General features: G+C 44.6%; 1 protein-coding gene across 2 annotated transcripts in view; it reads left to right on the top strand.

The window, feature by feature from the left end:
• The window catches only part of HSD17B2 (hydroxysteroid 17-beta dehydrogenase 2), a 73,709-nt gene extending 56,079 nt beyond the window's left edge, over positions 1-17,630 (top strand). For both annotated transcript variants that reach the window (XM_032853877.1, XM_032853876.1), the window contains 2 exons: positions 14,415-14,552; positions 17,194-17,630. In XM_032853877.1, coding sequence (XP_032709768.1) covers positions 14,415-14,552; positions 17,194-17,537 — 482 coding nt within the window. In that variant the 3' untranslated portion in view covers positions 17,538-17,630. The remainder of the gene's footprint in view (positions 1-14,414; positions 14,553-17,193) is intronic.
• Positions 17,631-20,520: the final 2,890 nt, after the last annotated feature.

Here is a 20,520-nt window from a genome sequence, read left to right as displayed (position 1 = left end):
CATCAAAATATGAAATCTTGCCATTTTCAATGATACGGATAGCGCTAGAGCGTATTACGCTAACTGAAATGAGTAAGTCAGAGGAAGACAAATACCATATGTTTCACTCATATGTGGAATTTAAGAAACAGATGAATATATGGGACGGAGGGTGGAAAAAGTGAGACAGAAACAAGCCATAAGAGACTCTTAAAAATAAAAAAATAAAAGAGAGACTCTTAAAAATAGAGAACAAACAGGGTTGATGGAGGGAGGTGGACGTAGGGGGTGGGCTGGATGGGTGTTGGGTATTAAGGAGGGCACTTACTGTGATGAGCTCTGGGTTTTGTATGGAAGTGATGAATCACTGAATTCTACTCCTGAAACCCAGATTGCATGGTATGGGAGCTAACTAAAATTTAAATTAGAAAAAGATTTTTTGCAAAGATTGAAGAAAGGGTTATATCCTATACCATAAACTCATTTTGTATTTATTTATTTAGGGCAAAAAGGTGATTTTATTCAGGACTGTGGGCAGAAAGAGCTACTGCCCCCACAAAACTCATTTTATTTTATTTTTTTAAAAGATTTTATTTATTCAACAGACAGAGATCACAAGTAGGCAGAGAGAGAGGAGGAAGCAGGCTCCCCACTAAGCAGAGAACCCGATGCGGGGCTTGATCCCAGGACCCTGAGATCACAACCTGAACCAAAGGCAGAGGCTTAACCCACTGAGCCACCCAAGTGCCCCACAAAACTCATTTTAATGCAAACCCTTTTAGATGCTTCTTTTCTCCTCCCCAAGATCTTCAGCTGCTAACCCCCTCTCCTTTGGTTGCGTTTCCCCCTCCTCCTGCTGGCTCCATAATCTTTCCTCCTTCATCTTTTTAAGGCCCACCTGTCTTATAAGAATATATTACAACTCCATTCCTTCCTAGAGCTGAGCAGTTTCCCACCGCATGGACAGGCCACATTTTGTTTACGCATTCATCAGTGGACGGACATGGGGTTGTTCCTACTTTTTTGCTATTGTGAGTAACGTGGCAACGAACATTCACGCGCCAGTGTTTGTGAGGACACGGAAAATTCTACCTAAGAGTTAGCCATTGCTATCACTTTCTGCGACCTTGGGTGTCAGGTGAAGCTCTTTGCACTTAGATTTTTTTTTTTCATCTTCTCAGAGAGAGTTAATGAGGGTAAAGACTGAACCTACTCACAGGACTGTCGTGACCATTGGAACTGATGTTAAAATACTCAGAACCCAGTCTCTGGCCTGTAGTGGATATCTAATAAACATTAATAATAGTTACGAAGCATTCCTTGGGCTTCAGGCATTTGTTGGGTATTACCAGATAGATGATCCCCCAAACCCTGAATAGTATTGGTACCCCCATTTTGCAGCTGTGACAACTGAGGCGCAGAAGAGTTATGTGAGTGGCCCTGCAGCTAGACCTGGAATTTGGACTTTGGCCTCATGTTCTTACTTATTAAGCCTCAGCCTCCTCTGCAGATTCCACTGGGGCAGGTGTTACCACCATGCCAACCACAAGGCCAAGAGCCTCAACGGATCTTCTCCCAAAGGTCACCCCCACCATCTTCCTCCTCCTACTAGCCCCACTGCTGGATGCTCGCTCCAGCTTCACTCCCATTCCCAGGAGGGAGTAAGGTCACAGGGCCTCCCTCTAAATCTGGTCCTGCGGATGGCAAGTTCCAGGATCAGGGCAGGGAAGAAATACATCTCCTTTAAATTCTTTTCTAGGAGACACCCAGAAGGGTTAACCACATTGTAAATACACCATTCCCTCCCACATCTCCCATCCCTGAAGAAAGGAACAAGAAACAGGCAGAGTGAGAGAGATGACACACAGCTATGCAGGTAGAATCAGATTTCAAAGAGGAGAGGAAGCCAGCCACACGGCACGGAGACAGACTGGCCAGGTTTTGAAACTGTCTTTACCACTAGCAGCGGAGTGACCCAGAACAAGGTCCTGAGCCCCAGGTGGATGTGTCCTCAAAGGACGATGGGCGGAAGAACTGCTGCTTCTTAGGGCTGTGGTGACACCACGTGCAATGGCACAGACACGACAGGAGCCCCACACCTGGCAGGTGGCAGGCTTGAGGGGCTTTCCTGGGGAGACGCTGGCCGTTTGTGTGCCTGAGGCTTTCTAGGCTGCCACATCCTGGCGCCGCTCCTGATGGTGACACTGAGTTACCTTCCATCCTGCTGCTCCCTGGCCTTCACTCGCCCCTGGGCAGATAATGCCCACTAGTCCCCTTAGTCTACACCTGCTCTGGGAGAATCTTAACCCCGTCAGTGTGCGTAACATCCCTTTCACAGAAATGGAATAGCTCTTTAACCCAAGTCCCTGCCAGGCAGCTGGATAAATATTTAAGCAAGTCTGGGAGGAATTGGGAGGTGGCTCTGATTGATTGTACAAAGGGCAGTGGAAAAATCTCTGAGAGGTCTAAAAGCCTTTTCTGGCCAGTTTTCCTCTTCAACTGCAGAGTAAACAGTTGCAAGCTGTGCTTGAACAAGAAGGGCTGAAAACAAACAGGAGAAAACAACTCTGGCCTCAGGGTTGTAAGCCCGTCGTGGTTTGAATCCTGTTCTTCTGTTAGTAGCTGGGTGGCCACAGGCAGGTCACCACACTTCTCCAAGAGTCCATTTTATCATCTGTCCATGACAGGCTGATGTGGCCTTTGAGTCTAGGGTTGCGGTTTCTCAGCCCTGGTAGTATTGATATTTGGGGAGAGGCGAAGTCTTTCCATGCAGGGACGCCTGATACACTCAGGAGGTTGAGCAGTGACTGTCTGTGTTCTCCACCCAGTGGATGCAAGAAGGCCCATCCCCGGTGATGACGAATCTTCAGATGTTGCCCCATGTCTCCTTGAGGGAGGTGTGTGTGTGTGTGTGTGTGTGCGCGCGCACGCAAAATCCCTCTTAGTTGAGAACCTCTGGTCTTGGCTGGAGATTTATTTCATTTATTTTTTTTTCAAAGATTTTATTTATTTATTTGCCAGAGAAAAAGAGCACAAGTAGGCAGAGTGGCAGGCAGAGGGAGAGGGAGAAGCAGGCTCCCTGCTCAGCAGGGAGCCCGATGCTGGGCTCAATCCCAGGACAATCGATCGTGACCTGAACTGAAGGCAGACGCATAACAACTGAGCCACCCAGGCACCCCTTTCCAGGAGATATAAATGCATTTTGGGTTCTGAGTGCTTAGAAGTACAGCTACTGGTGCATAGGAAGTACCCTAGTAATGAGATGTCTCTACGGAGAGACAGAAATAGTTGCCCACCCCCAGCCCCCATCAAGCGATTGAAAATGCATTAAAATTACTTTACACCACAAGTGAGTGGCCCGAGAGATTCTTACAAGTCTATAAATTATAGCGATCCCACAGAATTCACAGTTCCAGCCTTCAGCGAGGTCCTACTTAGTCCTGGGAAGTTGACTGTGGGATCAATCCTGAACTTTGTGCCTTAAGAAAATCATCTGGCAAAACATTTAGCTGGTCGTTCCATGCCTCACTGATGTAACAGGAGGCCAAAGCTGAGATTTGCTTCCCTAAAACTCTCATGGAATACCCAGGGCTAGCGTAGGGCAAGGCAAGGAGGTAGAACCAGACTGAGTGAAATTCTCTGTGCTGAGTTGTCTTAGATGCTCGCACATGGCTAAAGTCATTGAACTCTAATGGGGGTGGGATGCAGATATTAGATATTAGTTCCTTCTCTAGATCAAGCACACTAGCCTGGGCTCGCCCAACCCAGGAACGATAGTCAGGGGTGGAAACTGGGTTTGCCTGTTTTACTCCAAGTTCTATGTTCCTCTCGCTTTTCCAGACTGTCCAACAAGAATATGCTAGATAAACGGGGCATTAAAAACAGACCCCAACTCCTGAAAATTGAAATGATGATTAGGGAGCGTTAACAACTTAGGGATGTTTCCTTTACCCGGTGTTTCTCAAACACCAAGGTGTGTGGGATCACCTGGGGATCTTATTAAAATGCAGAATTCGACTGAGGAGACTTAATTGGTGTAAGATTTTGCATTTCTACAACTAGTTTCTGAGTCAATGCTACTGGTCCCTGGACAACTTTTTCAAATTTCAGATGCATTAGAATCACCAGGAGGGCTTCTTAAAAACAACTGAAGGCAATCAAAACAGCGAGATAGCATTTCATATCCACTGGGACGGCTACAAAAAACAAAATGGAACAAAACCCAGGAAACAACACTTGTGGCAAGGGTGTGCAGACACTGGAACACTCACGAGTTGCTGGTGGGAGCGTAAAATGACCCAGCCTCAATGGAAACATTGGCAGTTCCTTAACAATTTAAACACGGAATTACCATATGACCCAGCAATCTGACTCCTACATACACTCAAAAGAACAGAAAACAGGTGTTCAAACAAAAGCTGTACACGGATGTTTATAGCATTCCTTGTTCATAACAGAGGTGGAAACAACCCAAATGTTCATCAACTAATGAAATGATAAACAAAATGTCATATATCCATATAGTGGGATATTACAAATTCATAAAAATGAATGAAGCCCTGACACGTGGTAGAGAAATGAACGAACCTTGAAAAGATTATGGTAACTGACAGAAACCAGACACAAAAAGCCACGTATTGGATGATCCTATTTATATGAAGTGTCCAAAAGAGGCCAGTCCAGAGAGATGGAGAGAAATTTAGTATTTATCGGGGGCAGGAGGAGAGGGAATAAGAAGGGGCTGCTTAGTGGCTATGGATTTCTTCCTTTCTTTTCTTCCTCTCCAAGCCCCTCTTCTTCCTTTCCTCCCTCCCTTCCTTCCTGCCCCTCAAGATTATTTATTTGAGAGAGAGCAAGCCAGTGGTTGAGTATGGCAGGGAGGGGCAGAAGGATAGGGAGAGAGAAACTTAAGCAGATTCAGTGCTGAGCGTGGAGCCTGATGCAGGGCTGAACTGGGGGCTTGACGCAGGCTTGTCCCAAGGCTCGCTGTCATGACCCTGAGATCAGGACCCTGAGATCATGACCTGAGCTGAAACCAAGAGCCAGATGCTTAACCAACTGTGTCCCTTATGCTTATAGGGTTTTCTTTTGCAGCAATGAGAATGAGCTAGATGCAAGTGATGGTTGAATGGTGTTGTGAATATATATATATATATTTAAGATTTTTACTTATTTATTGGACAGAGAGAGAGATCACAAGTAGGCAGAGCAACAGGCAGAGAGAGAGGGGGAAGCAGGCTCCCCGCCGTGCAGAGAGCCCGATGCGGGGCTTGATCCCAGGACCCTGAGATCATGACCTGAGCGGAAGGCAGAGGCTTAACCCACTGAGCCACCCAGGCGCCCCGCATGGTATTGTGAATATACTGAATGCCACTGAATTGTATACCTTAAAAAGGTTATATGGTGGATTTTATGTCATCTGTATTTTAGCACAATAAGAAAAAAACCTGTGCCCACTCCCAGATTTCTGATTCAATAGCTCTGGGTGTAGGACCAGAGGATTTGTGCTTCTAAAAGCTTCTGGGCTGCTCCTGGCTTCCAACTTTGAGTAACAAGTTCCCAGACTTTGACTTTGATCATTCAAATGGTTTGTCACATCCCCAGGGACTACTGGATTATAAGGAACAACCAAATACTATCAGTCTCAAATTTCTGCCTACCATGCCTAAAGGAGATTAAAACCTTTAATCCCCAAACCTGCCTCTCTTGGGGCCATGGGTTTGGTCTGTATTTTCAGCTTGGGAAAGCTCAGTAAGGGAATGGACCTTGTTACTGGAGTTGACTCTAGATGACCTTGAAGGAGGGAGAAACCGGGTGGGACCCCTCATTTACATTTTCCTAAAATGAGGTCATCTGAATTCTGGTTTAGGAAGTTCTTAGAGAATGAGACAGCTGCTGTGGGCATGGGACTTTGGGACCCCTTGTTATTAAAGAACAAAAATTCAACCGAGCAAATTTCGAAGACCTAATTGGCTTTATTAACTGATTCATGAGTCAGGCAGCACCCCATCCAGCAAGTAAGGCGGAGCTCTGAGGAACTGTACAAAACGGAAGGTTTTTATAGGAAGGAGGGTGGGGCATGGAGATTATTAGCAAAAGAAAGGATTGTTTCAGATAAATTCACTTTCCCTGAGAGGGAAGAGCAGAGGGTCTTATCAAGACTTCACCTTCTGGGGCACCTGGGTGGTTCAGTGGGTTAAACCTCTGCCTTCGGCTCAGGTCATGATCTCAGGGTCCTGAGATCCAGCCCTGCATTGGGCTCTCTTCTCAGCGGGGAGACTGCTTCCCCCTCTCCCTCTGCCTGCCTCTCTGCCTACTTGTGACCTCTGTCAAATAAATAAATGAAATTAAAAAAAAAATTCTTAAAAAAAAATAGACTTCATTTTCCTTCTGGGGTGGTGGTGGGGGAAATGGAGACAGATTACTTCATTATTGTTGACCAGAAAACTCCTGACTGACCCAGTTAAGACTACATTTCTGGAGAAGGTTCAAACTGTAATTAGTCTAGGTATTAAGCCTTCATTGGGTGATGTGGCCTAGCATAAGTGACTCTATTTTGGGCCTTTGGTTTTTCTTTCTGCCACCTTATCAATGTGTTCTATACCCAATTGCCACTGTGAAGTCCTATAATTCAACTCAGTTCTGACACTATCTACCTGGAGATAACATCAGGCCCTACAGGTTCAGGGCTCAGTCCTACAAGACATTGCTCCACCCCCACGTCAGATACCAGTCTGTCACCAGTGCTTCTGGACCCACCAGCTGTGGAATGAAGGTTCCAGTGACCTTCTCCTTGGGTTCAATTAATTTGTGAGAGCGGCTCATAGAACTGGGAAACCTGCTTACTTCCTAGATTACCAGTTTATTACAAAGAATATTAAAGGATACAAATCACCAGCCCGATGAAGAGATACATTGGACAAGGCATAGGGAAAGGGCAGGGAACTTCCATGCTCTCCGAATCTATATGTTCACCAGCCTGGAAGCTCTCCAAACCTCTTCCTTTCAGGTGTTTATGGAGGCTTCATCACGTAGGCACTAGTAATTAAATCTTTTGGCCATTGGTGATTGATCTCAATCTCCAGTCCCTCTCCTCTCCCAGGACCTGGGGGTTTGGGGAAGGACTGAAAGTTCTCTGTGGCCACGGTTAGGAAATTCCAAGGGTTTTAGGAGTTCTGTGCTAGAAATTGGGGGAAGACAAAATATAGATCTTATTCTCAATCACAGAATGGCACAGCCTCAGGCTGGAAGGTTGCAATATTTCCAGCCCCTGCTGTCTTGTTAGGGCATTCACTTGCAAACCCTTTGACCCCCATAATTCCTATGTATCCATATACCGTCTCCATGTAGGTATTGATCAGACAGTGCTGAAGAATTTTTGAGGTCCTGTGTTATCTCAGAGGACATCAAGGCCATTTGGCTGGTAGAACCTTAGGATATGTTACTAACTTACTGCTTACGCCATGCCCAGGGAGTCAGGAAAAGTCCATGTCTGAGCACACTCAGGAGAGAGAGAGGGTCTACACTACATCAACGATATCAACACCATGAATCCTGGGTTTATTCATTTGCCAGGGAACAAAGTCACTGAATATTTCCCGAGACAAACAAACTAGATGGGGGAATATGGAACCTTCTGGAAGAGGGATGGATCCCTTAAATAAGCATAGAAAGTCTGTAAATAGGAGGGGTGGAAATGATGTAATTTGGAGTAGCGTTGGGGTCTAGAGTGGACAGCCAAGAAAGAATTTTTGAGATGTCTCCAGGGCAAAAAGGTGGTTTTTAGTAAAACAGGGGGACTAGACCCAAGAGCGGAAAGACCTACCATCTCAGGACTGTGAGGACAGCTGATTATATACTTTGGGGTGGGGGGGAAGTAAAGACAAAGGGAAGTTCCAAAAGGATTTTCATATGCTGAAGAAGACTCCCAGGGTACTGGAGGCCGTGCCAGTGTCAAGTTAAGGTTGTTTTTTCCCCTCTAGCAAGGCTTAACATTAAGATAGTCAGGCGCTTCCTGTAAGAAATTTATACTCCTCCTGCCTCAAGCCTTTGTGAGTTCACTGCCATTTATAAGGACGTTTAATTTTATCTACACTTCCTCTGCTTTTGTTTCCCACATCAGAAAGAGTCCATAGGTCTGTCCGCGGTTGGTTAAAATAAGTCCCATTCTTGACTGGGTAAGTAAATCACCCCAAGTATTTATTTAGAATTGGCTACTTTGAGTCTGTTGTGGGGGAACCTAACATTCAATTTTGATATGTCCTAAGCAAGTACTGTGCTAAGGGCAAAGTTTTGTTTTTACATTAGCCGCATCTGTGATGGGGGTATGCATGAGATGGAGTGAGAAATGATATAGTGTTGTAATATAGGTGAGGTTGGGTGGGGGGAGGTCCTGAGTGGATGGCCAAGAAAGAATTCTGGAGACAAGACTTTGGTGCAAAAAGGTGGTTTTATTAAAGCATGGGGACAGGACCCATGGGCAGATGTTGTGGGGGTGGCTGATTCTATGCTTGGGAGTTGGCGGAGGTAAGGAAAAGGGAGATGTTATAAGGTTTTTCATACGCTAAAGAGGACCTCCAAGATACTAGAGGTCTTGCGATTATCAATTTCAGGTTGTCTTTCCTTCTAGCAAGGCATTAACATTAAGAGAGTTGGGAACATCCTGGAGGAATGTCCCACATATCCCAGCCAGGAGTGGGGGTGGGGTGGGGGGTTTGTGGGGTGTCAGCTCGTGTTTTGTCCTCAGCCTGCCTTCTGCTCCATCATCAGGAAAGAAGTACACTGTCACTTTAAATGTGGTTGCAGCCGTGGCAGAAGTTTCTAAAGCTCTAGCTTGTCTGGGAGGATTTCTCATCCTTTAAGATTTCAAATAAGCCAGGCCTTACTTTTTGACCTTGAGTGCCAAACTTCAAAAACTTAAATTTTCAGTTTGTTTTTTACAAAAAAAAAAATTTTTTTTGGTAAAAATTTTTACCAAATTTTACCAAAATTTTAGGAGACTTCATGGACCTTTGTTCAGCCAAAGACCTACATGGGAGCTGAGCAATTCTCCCATGTTAAGCCTGTCTTAAAAGGAGTATATATATATATATATACATATATATATATATAAACTTTATTTGGAAATAATCATAGATTCACAGGAAGTTGCAAGGATATGTACAAGGAAGTCCTGTTTACCCTTCACCCCACCTCCCCTAATAACATCTTGCATAATCATAGAATATCAAAACCATGCAATGTGGCGCAGCCACTCTGGAAAACAATATAGAGTTTCCTCAAAAAGTTAAACATAGAACTATCCTATGACCCAGCAATTGCACTACTAGATAGTTATCCAAAGGATGCAAACATGGTGATTCAAAGGGGTACCTGCACCCCAGTGTTTGTAGCAATAACGTCCACAAGAGCCCAAGCAGAGAAAGATCCCAGATTTCCATCAACAGAGGAGTGGATAAAGAACAGGTGGGGTGTGTGTGTGTGTGTGTGTGTGTGTGTGTGTAACATTACTCAGTCATCAAAAAGAATGAAATCTTGCCATTTGCAACGGCATGGATAGATCTAGAGGGTATTATGCTAAACGAAATAAGTCAATCAGAGAAAGACAAAGACCATATGATTTCCCTCGTGTGGAATTTAAGAAACAAAACAGATGAACATAGGGGAAGGAAAGGAAAAAAAAATGAGACAAAAGCAGAGAAGGAGACAAACCGTAAGACTCTTAACTCTGGGAAACAAACAAGGTTGCAGGAGGGAAGGTGGCTGGGGGGATGGGCAATAAAGATGCCCGCCCCGAGATGGAATGAGCACTGGCTGTTGTCTATAACCGATGCATCACTAAATTCTACCTCTGAAATGGATAATACAGTCTATATTAATTAAATTAACTTTAAATGTAAAGAGCCATGTGACAGACATTGCTGTTACGCACAGAATTTCTCAGATTTCACCGGTTACATCTGCCGTCCCTTATGCGTGCGGTTCCTGTAACTACCAACACAGTCAGGACACAGAATGGTCCCATCAGAGGGATCCTCCAAGATACCCCTTTATAGCCACAGCCACTCCCTCACCACATTCCCAGCCCTGACAACCAGGACTCTGTTCCCCGTCTCTATAATGTTATCTCCAGAATGTTCTAGAAATGAAACCATACAGTATGCAACCTTTTGAAACTGGCTTTCACTCAACTGATTTGAAAGGAGTATATTTTGATCCAGGCTTATACAGTTCAAAAAAACTCCCCTTCTTCCAGCATAACATTAGGAAGTTTCTTTCATTCCAGTTCCCAAAACACATCTTTCCCCCGAACATCTGTGAGATTTAAATCAAGGGTAAACACTGCCAGCTCTCTATCCAACCTCTGGGATCACATGCGTCTTCTACAGCCAAAAAAACGAAGAGGTTTTTTTCAGATCTCAAGCTGGTATTAGCATTTACATGTTCAGAGGATAGAAATACACGGAAAATTTTCATAAATGTTCTCTAGAAGTGTTTAACAACACTGCCTGCACATTAGAATCACCTGGGGGAGCTTTTTAAACATTCCCATGCCTATGATGAACCGCAGACCAATTAAATCACGTGGGAATGTGGGGGAGGAATAGATTTTATTTTTTAAAGCTCCCCAGGCAGTTCTGACTAGCTACTAAGTATGAAAACTATTGCTCTAAAACAATTAGCTACAATAGATGGTCGCAAAATTTGGGGTCACAGGAGTAAATCAGGTTTACCCCTGGGGAATGTGGGAACGCCACAAAAGCCCAGGCTCATTCCTCCTTGAAGGACCCTGACCTCTGGGTGCTTCATTAGCTCCCCAGGTGATTCTGATACTCACCCAAGTTGAGAACCACTGACTCCCAACCCTCCGAACACTGTCCTCACACTAAAACCACCTATAGAGTTTTTTTTTAATACTGATGTTCGGGTCCCACTGCCAGAATTTTTTTATTTCATTGCTCTAGGGTAGGGCCTGGGTATTAGTTGTGTGTGTGTGTGTGTGTTTTCATGTCCCCAAGGTGATTCTACTGTACCTACAGAGTTATAGATCTCAGGTCTGGAATGAAAAAACAAAATTTAAAAATAAACATGAAGTGTACATTCGTCTCTCTGAGCATTCTGGTTTTATTTAACGTCAGCTAGTGGAAGAGTATGTAAATTTCCAAGACTTAGCCTTCTTGGAATGAAATTTTTAAATTTAAAGAACCATGTAACAGACGTTGCTGCCATGCACAAAACTCAGATATCACCGGTTGTATCTGCGGTCATTTATGTGTGCGGTTCCTGTAACTACTAACACACTCAGGACTCAGAACTTCTTGGAATTACATCAGTACTCTGGATGGTCATTAAAGCTATAGCCCAACATTTACCCAGGGTTGTGCGTTCCTTACCAGTTCTCCCACGTCCCCATGATAAGCCCTCTATTTTGGAAGTCAAGTTTTCCCCTAGAAATAGAAAGAAACTTACCAAGTTCTTGGCAACCTCGTCCCTTGCTGCCTTCTGGCAATAGAATTTTAACCTGAATGGAGCAAAAGCAGAAATTACAAATCTAACAGGACAGGCAATGAGGGAGTGCAGAAAGCCAGGAAAGGAGTATGCTCTGAGACCCTGTGAGGCTCGTGGTCAGCAAGACATGGACGTCTGCACTTCCTTCATCTCATGTCCCTAGGAATCTTAGACATTACTAGGAAATGTTAACAGCAAGGTTGAATCTATGAGGTTGAACCTTACGGAATGGCCATTCTGTAGGTCGGAAATGGTCTAATAATGGCAGTTGCACAGGGTTCAAGAGCATACAAAAGACAAATGTGTCTTAAATGTTTGGTGCAAAGCATGTTTTCTGTTTAGATTGATAATTTGTAATATGATCAATTCTTACCACCTGTCGTATCATCTACAACGCTGTAGGTCACTATGCAAGCACATGTTCAGAAATATGTGACCCAAGCCCTAATGTAATAGCTCAAGGCTTAGCATTCAAAAGAATCGCTTGGATTGGTTTAAACTGCAAATTCGGATTCAGTAGATCTAGGGTGGGTCCTAGAAATCCATCAAGTACCGTTGGGAGAGTCTGAAACAGGTGCACTCGGTTCTCTAAGAAACACCAAACATATGGAGCCACTTGGGCTACTGAGAAAGGCTATCGGAAAACCATAAGTAGCCCTAACGTGAGAAAGCTCTTACGGGGGGCTGACTGTACCAGGCACTCTTCTGGAACTTGAACCTAGGCAGCGTTGGCTCCAAAATGAGCTCTTCCCCATGGCCTTCTGCTAACTGACATGGCAGCCAGCCAAGCTCCCCTCATCTGTAAAATCTTGGAGAAGTGAGAATGGCGGGGTTCTGCAAACTAGGCTGATAATTAGAACAAGCTGCTTTAACTTCTTGGGTCTTTCTCACCAGTAAAAGGAAAAAGTTGGGTTTGGAACTCTTAATATTTTGTGAAACTAAAACTTTAAAGAGAATTAGCTGGGGTGCTTGGGTGGCTCAGTCAATTAAGGGTCAAGCTCTTGATCTCAGGAGTGTGAATTCAAGCCCTGAGTTGGGCACCAGGTTGGGTGCGGAGCCTACTTAAAAAAGAATCATGTGGTTATTGGAGGCAATACAGGAAACACTGTATTGGTGTATTGGTTTGTTGGTTTGTTTGTTTTGGGTTCTCCCCTACTCCCCCCAATTTAATGTTTTATGCCAGAGGGTATATTGAAATTTCATCAGTGAAGCCCGAGGACTCTTAAGTGACTGGGTCAAACCTCAAGCTAACTGAAACAGAAGACAGAAAAGAAATTTATTAGATCACCGACTGACTGGAACTAAGTCTTTTTTTTTTTTTTTTTTTTTAGAGATTGTATTTATTTGACAGGGACACAGCAGGAGAGGGAACACAAGCTATGGGAGAGGCAGAGGAGAAGCAGGCTCCCGCTAAGCAGGGAGCCCCATGTGGGGCTCAATCCCAGGATCCCGGGATTCTGGGATCCCAGGATCATGACCTGAGCTGAAGGCAGATGCTTAAGGACTGAGCCACCCAGGTGCCCTGACTGGAACTAAGTCTTAAGATGGGATCATCATAGCTCTCCCCCCATCTCCACTCCTGTTTCCCTTCGCAAACCCCCACTTACAATCTTTGCTCTGCCTTTCTTGCTCCTCCGCTTTCCTCCGCTTTCATTCTCCAATGGGGTAGCAGAAATGACCCCTGGGAGTTCTGGTTTTCCACCATTATCATACTTACATAGCCAGGAATAAACCATAAAGTCATTTCCCTTCCGCCATCATCAGGACTCTGGCTCAACTGAGGTCACACGCTCAGCCCCAACCTGATGGGCTGCTCCAGGAAATGGAGCACTGTAATTGGCCAATCTGCCCCTTTCAATGAGAAAGACAGATCCATGAATCGATAATCTTCCTACAAAAACAGGGAGGTAAGGATGAGCATTTCCTCAAACAAAATTATATAAGCCCAACCAACATTTTGATAATCATTTAAAAATCATTTATAATCATTTAAAAATAAGGGTGGTAATTATATTATTCTAGGTCTCTCTTCTTTAATGCCTATGCTCTACCTATACCCCCACAACAAGTTTTACTGGGATAGAGTTGACATGTAACATTGTATTAGTTTCCTTCAGCTCCTCCTGGCTTCTAAGCTAAGTGTGGTCCAGGTGCGATAAAGAGCACCCCCACTCCCAGCCCCAGCTAGCCCTCCTAGAATAAGCCCTTTCCTACTCCCTCATACAGAGATGCCCCCATGGTTCCCTATGGTGTGCCTTACTCCTTGTTTTGACAAGTATTCGAGCCAATCTGTTCAACTACGGATGCTGGAATTGGCTGACCGGTGCCCCTTCCTCCAGATATGTCCATCCAGAACCTTAGAATAGTGGTTGGCCAAACCGGAAGATCAGAGGCTGGGGCAGACCCTCTTTATCTCACTTGATTCACATTTAGTTTAGAGTGACCTTGGTTTGTCATTGGACCAGCTGTGATGGAGCTGCCATGGAAGGCAGAAGCAAGGGACGCAAGACCATGATTGTGACCCATGGCACGTAGGCACTAACCTGGGTGCAGAGGGCCCTTGCCTGCCATTTACCTGCCTTAGTCACCACTGATACCAGTTCCTGGCATGCAGTAGGTCCTGTTTAAACACTTAGTGGATTGGGGCACCTGAGTGGCTTGGTTGGTTAAGTGTCTGCCTTCAGCTCAGATCATGATCCCAGGGTCCTGGGATCAAGCCCCTTATCAGGCTCCTTGCTTGGCAGGGAGCCTGCTTCTCCCTCTCCCTCAGCCTGCCATCCCCCCTGCTTGTGCCCTCATGCTCTCTGTCAAATAAATAAATAAAATCTAAAGACAAAACAAACAAAAAACCCCCCAAAAACCCACTCAGTGGATGAATGAATGAAAACAGCCGACCTGATTTTTTTTCTCTCTCGTTATTCCCATAGGAGGGGTCCCAATGGAAAAGCTGGCAGCCTATAGCGCATCCAAGGCAGCTCTGACCATGTTCTCAGCAGTCATGAGACAAGAGCTTTCCAAATGGGGAGTTAAAGTCTCTGTCATCCAGCCTGGAGGCTTCAGAACCAGTAGGTGTCTAAGCCCAAGAGCCCCTCAGTGTTCACCCTGAAAGGGGTGCTGAGGGTCCTTTGGATGTGGTTTTGGAATATAGATGAAATTTGGTGGGGTGGGGTCTGGAGCCGATGGCCAAGAAAGAATTCTTAAGCTGTCTCTAGGGCAAAAACAGTGTTTTTATTAAAGCGCAAAGACAGGACCCGTGGGCAGAAAGAGCTGCTGCACCGGGTTTGTGAGGGGTGACGGACAGTATACTGGGGAGTTGGGGGAGGTAAGGAAAAGGGAGGTTTCATAAGGATTTTCCTATGCTAAAGAGGACCTCCAAGATACTGGAGGTCTTGCCATTATCAATTTCAGGTTGTCTTTCCTTCTAGTAAGGCATTAACATTAAGAGAGTTGGGAACATCCTGGAGGAATGTCCCACACACCCCAGCCAGGAGTGGGGAGGGCGGGTAGGAAGAAAATTGAGGCTCAGAGACGTTAAGAGCCACAGAGGTGGTACGAGTCGGAGAAGAGATTTAGATCCAGGTCACCCTAAGAATTTCGCTGTGTGTGGCCCCAAAGTAGCAGGGTGTGGGTTTGTGGGTGTCAAAAGTGGCAGATGAAGGTTGACAAAAGTCTGGTGGCTTTATCAAGAAAGAGAGCTTTGGGGACTCTGCACAGAGTACCTACAGAAGTGGTTAGAAAGTCCGTGAGGTATTTAGAGAGGGAGAAAATGGAGAGGAAAGGAATCCCCCAGCCTGGGAAAGCAGAGACTGGGGGAGAGTTAGCTGGAGGAATGACAGGTCACACAACATGTTGTTCAAGACCCAGAAGTCTTCAGAGTAATTGTCAGGGTAACTGTTTCTTTAATGTGGTCTTCTGCCTTCATGGAAAGAACTGAGAAATTGAAATCTGTTTGCATTTCTGTTGAGTATAATTGGATGTCACTGGTTTACATTTCACTACCAAGCTCCCCCACAGACCTGATATCCTTGAGTCACCCAAGCTAGTAAACCAGAGCTCATCCCACAGCAGTCCCAGAGCAATCACACACTTTGCTGGAGGGAGCCTGGGGTACTGCCAACTTTCTGTAAAGTAATCTGGCAGTAGGTGTTGAAATCCAAAATGCAGGTACCTTTTGACTAGCTAATCACATTGGGGCTGTCGCACACCTAACAACAGTGAAATACAAAAGGATGAATTGTGCAGGGGATTTACGGCAGCATCCCCGAAATGTTGAAACTTAGGAAAGACTGCAAAATCCTGTGATAGAGAATTGGTTGTCTAAAAGCTGTTCAATGGGAACTTCTGCTGCTCTGGTTTCAATCTGTAGCCACTGACTATCAGAGGCAGGTCTGTGATTTATTACTAAGCAAACAATCAAATCTTTGGAAAACATGTCTAGTATGATCCTTTTTGGTTTCTGTTTGTTCCTGGTAATATAAAACTAAACCAAAGCTTTCTACGTGTGTATATGTTTGTATGAACAAGGAGAGAATATAGAAGGACCCACAAAACTGTAAATTACCTGAGAGGAGATTAATTTTAAAAACATATACGTCCCCTTATTTACTTTATTTATTTATAGGCATTGCTACTATATTTTAAGGTAAATAAATATATAATTAAATTATATATGATAAGCAACCATTGCTTCTACATTAAATGCTTAAATATTTAATCACATATAACTTATATGTTAAAATTTAAATGTATATTTAAAGGTATACTTATTATATATTGTTTAAAATTATCTTTATTAGATAGCTAAGATGATAGTTAACATTGTATATTTAATTTTATACATGGAAGTAGGTGCCAGTTCTAGATTAAAAATTATAGGGGCGCCTGGGTGGCTCAGTGGGTTAAAGCCTCTGCTTTTGGCTCAGGTCATGATCCCGGGGTCCTGGGATCGAGCCCCACATCGGGCTCTCTGCTCAGCGGGGAGCCTGCTTCCCCCTCTCTCTCTGCCTGCCTCTCTGCCTACTTGTGATCTCTCTTTGTCAAATAAATAAAATCTTTAAAAAAATTTAGATTAAAAATTATATATAGATGGATACATGGGTACACCTCTATGTGCATGTGTGGTTTATATATGTCATATTGTATATGTTACATTTTATATTGTATGTGATAATCATGAACATGGATGTCACAGAATGTTTGTGGCAGCATTATTTGTAAGGATTCCAAATTGGAAACAACCCAAAGACCCATCACAGTCTACTGGACAGATAATTTATGGCACATTTGCACAATGGAAACTGTAATGAAGGGAATGACCACACAGTACACAGAGGGCTCTCACAGTGTACTGTATGATTCCATTTACATAATGTCCAAATCCAGGCAAAACTGCTCTATTCTGTTAACTGGGACAGTGGCTCCTGAGAAGGGGCCTGTGAGTCACGGTTGGTTTGCCTTCTTGTTCTGCTGCTGGCTGCCTGGGCCATACAGTTTGTGGAAACCCAGTCATGTGTGAATGTTTCTGTATGCATGTCAAAAAAATATATTAAAAACCATTTAAATCACATTAAAAAAAAAAAAGGTATTTGGGAACGCCCATCTTTCCCAATAGAAGCCAATTCACAAGGGCCTGCTTCCCTGGTAGTGGTCAGACATGCCCGATCTGGCCTCCCCAGTATCTGAGCCTCCCTTCTTCTCATATCACAGATATCGCAGGCACCAGTGAAGTATGGAGCAAGCATGAGAAGGACATCCTGGACCACCTTACCTCCGATGTGCAGGAGGACTATGGCCAGGACTATATCCTTCAGCAACGCAACTATCTTAAGCTCATCGACATGAAGGCCAATGCAGATATGTCCCCTGTGCTCCTGGACATCCGACATGCTGTGTCTGCTAAGAGCCCCTTTGCCTTTTATGCGCCGGGGGCAATGGCTTATTCCTTGCTCTGCTTGGTTTCCTTTAGTCCTACTGGCATATTTGATTATTTTAGCAAAAAACTGTGTAACCTAGGAGGGGGCATGCCCAGAGCGCTAAGAAGGCCTAACTGAAGAATAAGGCACATGAGCAAATATGTGGGAAGTGTTATTCTTGGAACCAAAGGGCAACTTGAACTTCCCATTAAAGTTGTGGTTTCCTACCTTACATTTCCTGTGAATTCTGTTCGTTGAATAGGACTTAGTGGTGAGAAGGCTGGTGGCTGGAGATGACCACCATGAAGGGTGGTACCCTGCTCTGCACGGATACATTTCAGATATCCTCTCATCTAGTTCTCCTTAGAGAACAAAGGTAGGTATCTCCACCCTTACTTAACAGGTAAAGGAATTAAAGATCAGAGACAGTAAGTTGCTAGTTCATTGTTGCTAGCAAAAGGCGGTTAGAATGGAAACTCTGCTGCCTGCCAGAAGAAGAGGAAGAGAAAGAGATGATGGGAAAAAGGAGGTAGGGAAGGGGAAAAAGGAGGAGGAACTAGGACCACAGTCAAATAGTTTTTCCCACTGGGAACTGATAGCTTGCTGAACCTACTGTGTATACAAGGTAGTGATTCCTGTATGTTATCAGTGCTCCATGCATTTCCTCTCCCTTCCTCTACCTGGAGATCTGGAGATGGTAGGATGGGGTCTTCCACCTCAAGCAGGGCCCTGCAGGTCTTTTGGCAGACCCAGGGCATGTGAGTGGCTGGTTTGGTGTCCACAGTAACCATTGCTGTCACCTGCATCTGAACATCCCAGGATGAAAAAGCCAGCATCATTACCTGGAGAAGCCAGCTGAAGGGATCGAGGCCAGGTACCGAGAGAGGTGGGGTCAAGTTCACCTGTGGGAGGAAAAGGAGAGGAGCTCATGAACAGGGCCCATAAAAGGAACTAGAAAAAATAGCAGCTTGACATGAGGGAAGATGAGGTCCAGACACTGCAAACCTCTCTGTCCCATTTCCTTTCTAGGATGTGTAGTTTCTTTTTCTATTTTCCAATCTTCTGGAGATTTTAGAAGAAAAATAAACTGATGATGTTCTGTGGTTCCCTCCCCCCCGACCAAATAATAAATAATAAGGTGGTGAGATAAATAGCTGTGAAATTATTAATATGATAAAGTTTTAATGGCTAGTCATGCCAAATGCTGGTAGTTCTTTAGTTCTCCATCACTGCTTTATGGCAGAAGAGAAAGAAAAGAAAAAAAAATTCAGGGTTTAACCACTGATTTCCAAAATAGATACTTTTTGGAGATAAGAGTTGTCAAGGTCAAAGCTTTCATCTGCATACTTCAGATCTTGAGAGAGCAAAAGGTTTGTGTAACCAGAATTTGGAGGACTGAAGATTATGTGTTTTGCTCTAAGTCAGTGGTTCCCAAAGTGATCCCTACACCACAGCATCAGCATCACCTGATTAGAAATGCAGATTCTCAGGAGCCAACGCAATTGTATTTTAGGTTCCTATGGCTCCTGTAACAAATTATGAAAAACTTAGGAGTTTAAAAAAATGCATTTATTATTTCACAGTTCTGGAAGTCTGAATTCTGAAATGGGCTCAAATCAAGTTGGTGGTGGGACTGCGTTCCTTCTAGAGGCCCTAGGGGAGAATTCACCTGTTGCTTTTTCCTGTTTCCAAAGGCCTCCTGTATTCCTTTCCTTGTGGCTGCATCACTCCAACCTCTGCTTCTGTGATCTCCTCTCCTCTGACTCTGCTTCCTTTTTTTAATAAGGACCCTTGTGATGGCACTGGACCTACACATAATCCAGAATAATCTCCTTTATCTCAAGATCTTTAACTTAATTGCATCTGTAAAGTCCTTTTTCCATATGAGGTCACATAGTCACAGGTTCTGGGGATTCATGTACCATGATCATTACTAAGGACCTGTATTCTACTGACCACATCCCCTGAATCAGAAATTCTGGGCGTAGGCCCAGCAACTTGTATTGTACTGAACACTCCAGGTGATGCACACCCCTGTTTGAGAGCCCCTGCTCTAGGGGGAAGGAGGGGGAAAGTTCTTTGAAGACAGTGGGAGGGAGCTGGAGACATCAGGTGAAGTAGTGCTGGGCAAATACACCAGCCCTTAGAAACCTAGTGTGGGGGCCACTTTCTGTTCTGATGAAAACTCCATGAAGTATGGGGAGAAAGTGCTGGATACAGACCCAGAGAGTCTGAGAGTCCTGGATCAGAGAAGCTCCTAACTGGCTCCCCCTAGGGGGCTTCCACTGCCTTGGGGTTACCTGGGAGGGAATTATACCATAAGGTGGTCTATTTAGCCAGATAAAGACTGAAAACTTCTTCCCACCTCTCCTATCTCAAGTCCCTTGGGTCTGGGTGGGAATGGGGAGGTCTGGAAAAGTCACTGAGCCTCCTGGGACAACAGGGAAAAGAGCTAAGAATGAAGTGTCAGGGTGTCCTAGGGGGCAGGTGGAGGTCTGCAGCAGCAGAGGCCACTTGGTGGACAGCCTTGGGCTGGGGCTGAAGTGAAGATGAGAAATCCAAAGGAGGCCAGGGAGTAAGAGACAGTGTTGTATCCTTGGTGCTGGGCAAATACACCAGCCCTTAGGAACCCAGATTCTGAGGACAAAAGAAGGAGGGGCACAGAGTCTTGCATTCTACTGCATGTTCATTGGGGAGGCCCTGTTTTAAACCAGCAGAGATTGTTACCTGAAAGGATCAATAAGCATTCAAACATATGTCTTTTCTTTCTTTTTTAAAAAGGTAAGCTCCTTGCCCAACATGGGGCTTGAACTCACAACCCCAAGATCAAGAGTGACATACTGTACCCACTGAGCCAGCCAGGTGCCCCCAAACATATTTCATTTTTAGCACAATATGCCTGCAATTTGACCAGCATGATGAACAAACAGGTGCTTCAACAACTGAATTCTTGGTAAAAATATTTCATCCTCCCAGTCCTGCTCTTCTGCTCAAGGGCAGGATACAAGGTACTGGTAATATCTGGTCCCACAGCATCACACTCAAATTGCATACAAAACCTCACCCACTCTTCTTTATCTCTTCCTTTTCTATATTTTCTCAATGCTGGAACAGGAAAGTG

This window comes from Lontra canadensis, unplaced genomic scaffold (genome assembly GCF_010015895.1).
Source record: "Lontra canadensis isolate GAN:19392208 unplaced genomic scaffold, GSC_riverotter_1.0 scaffold8, whole genome shotgun sequence".
NCBI lineage: Eukaryota > Metazoa > Chordata > Mammalia > Carnivora > Mustelidae > Lontra > Lontra canadensis.
Note: the sequence above shows the minus strand (reverse complement) of the source record. Positions and strands in the feature narration are given on the sequence as shown.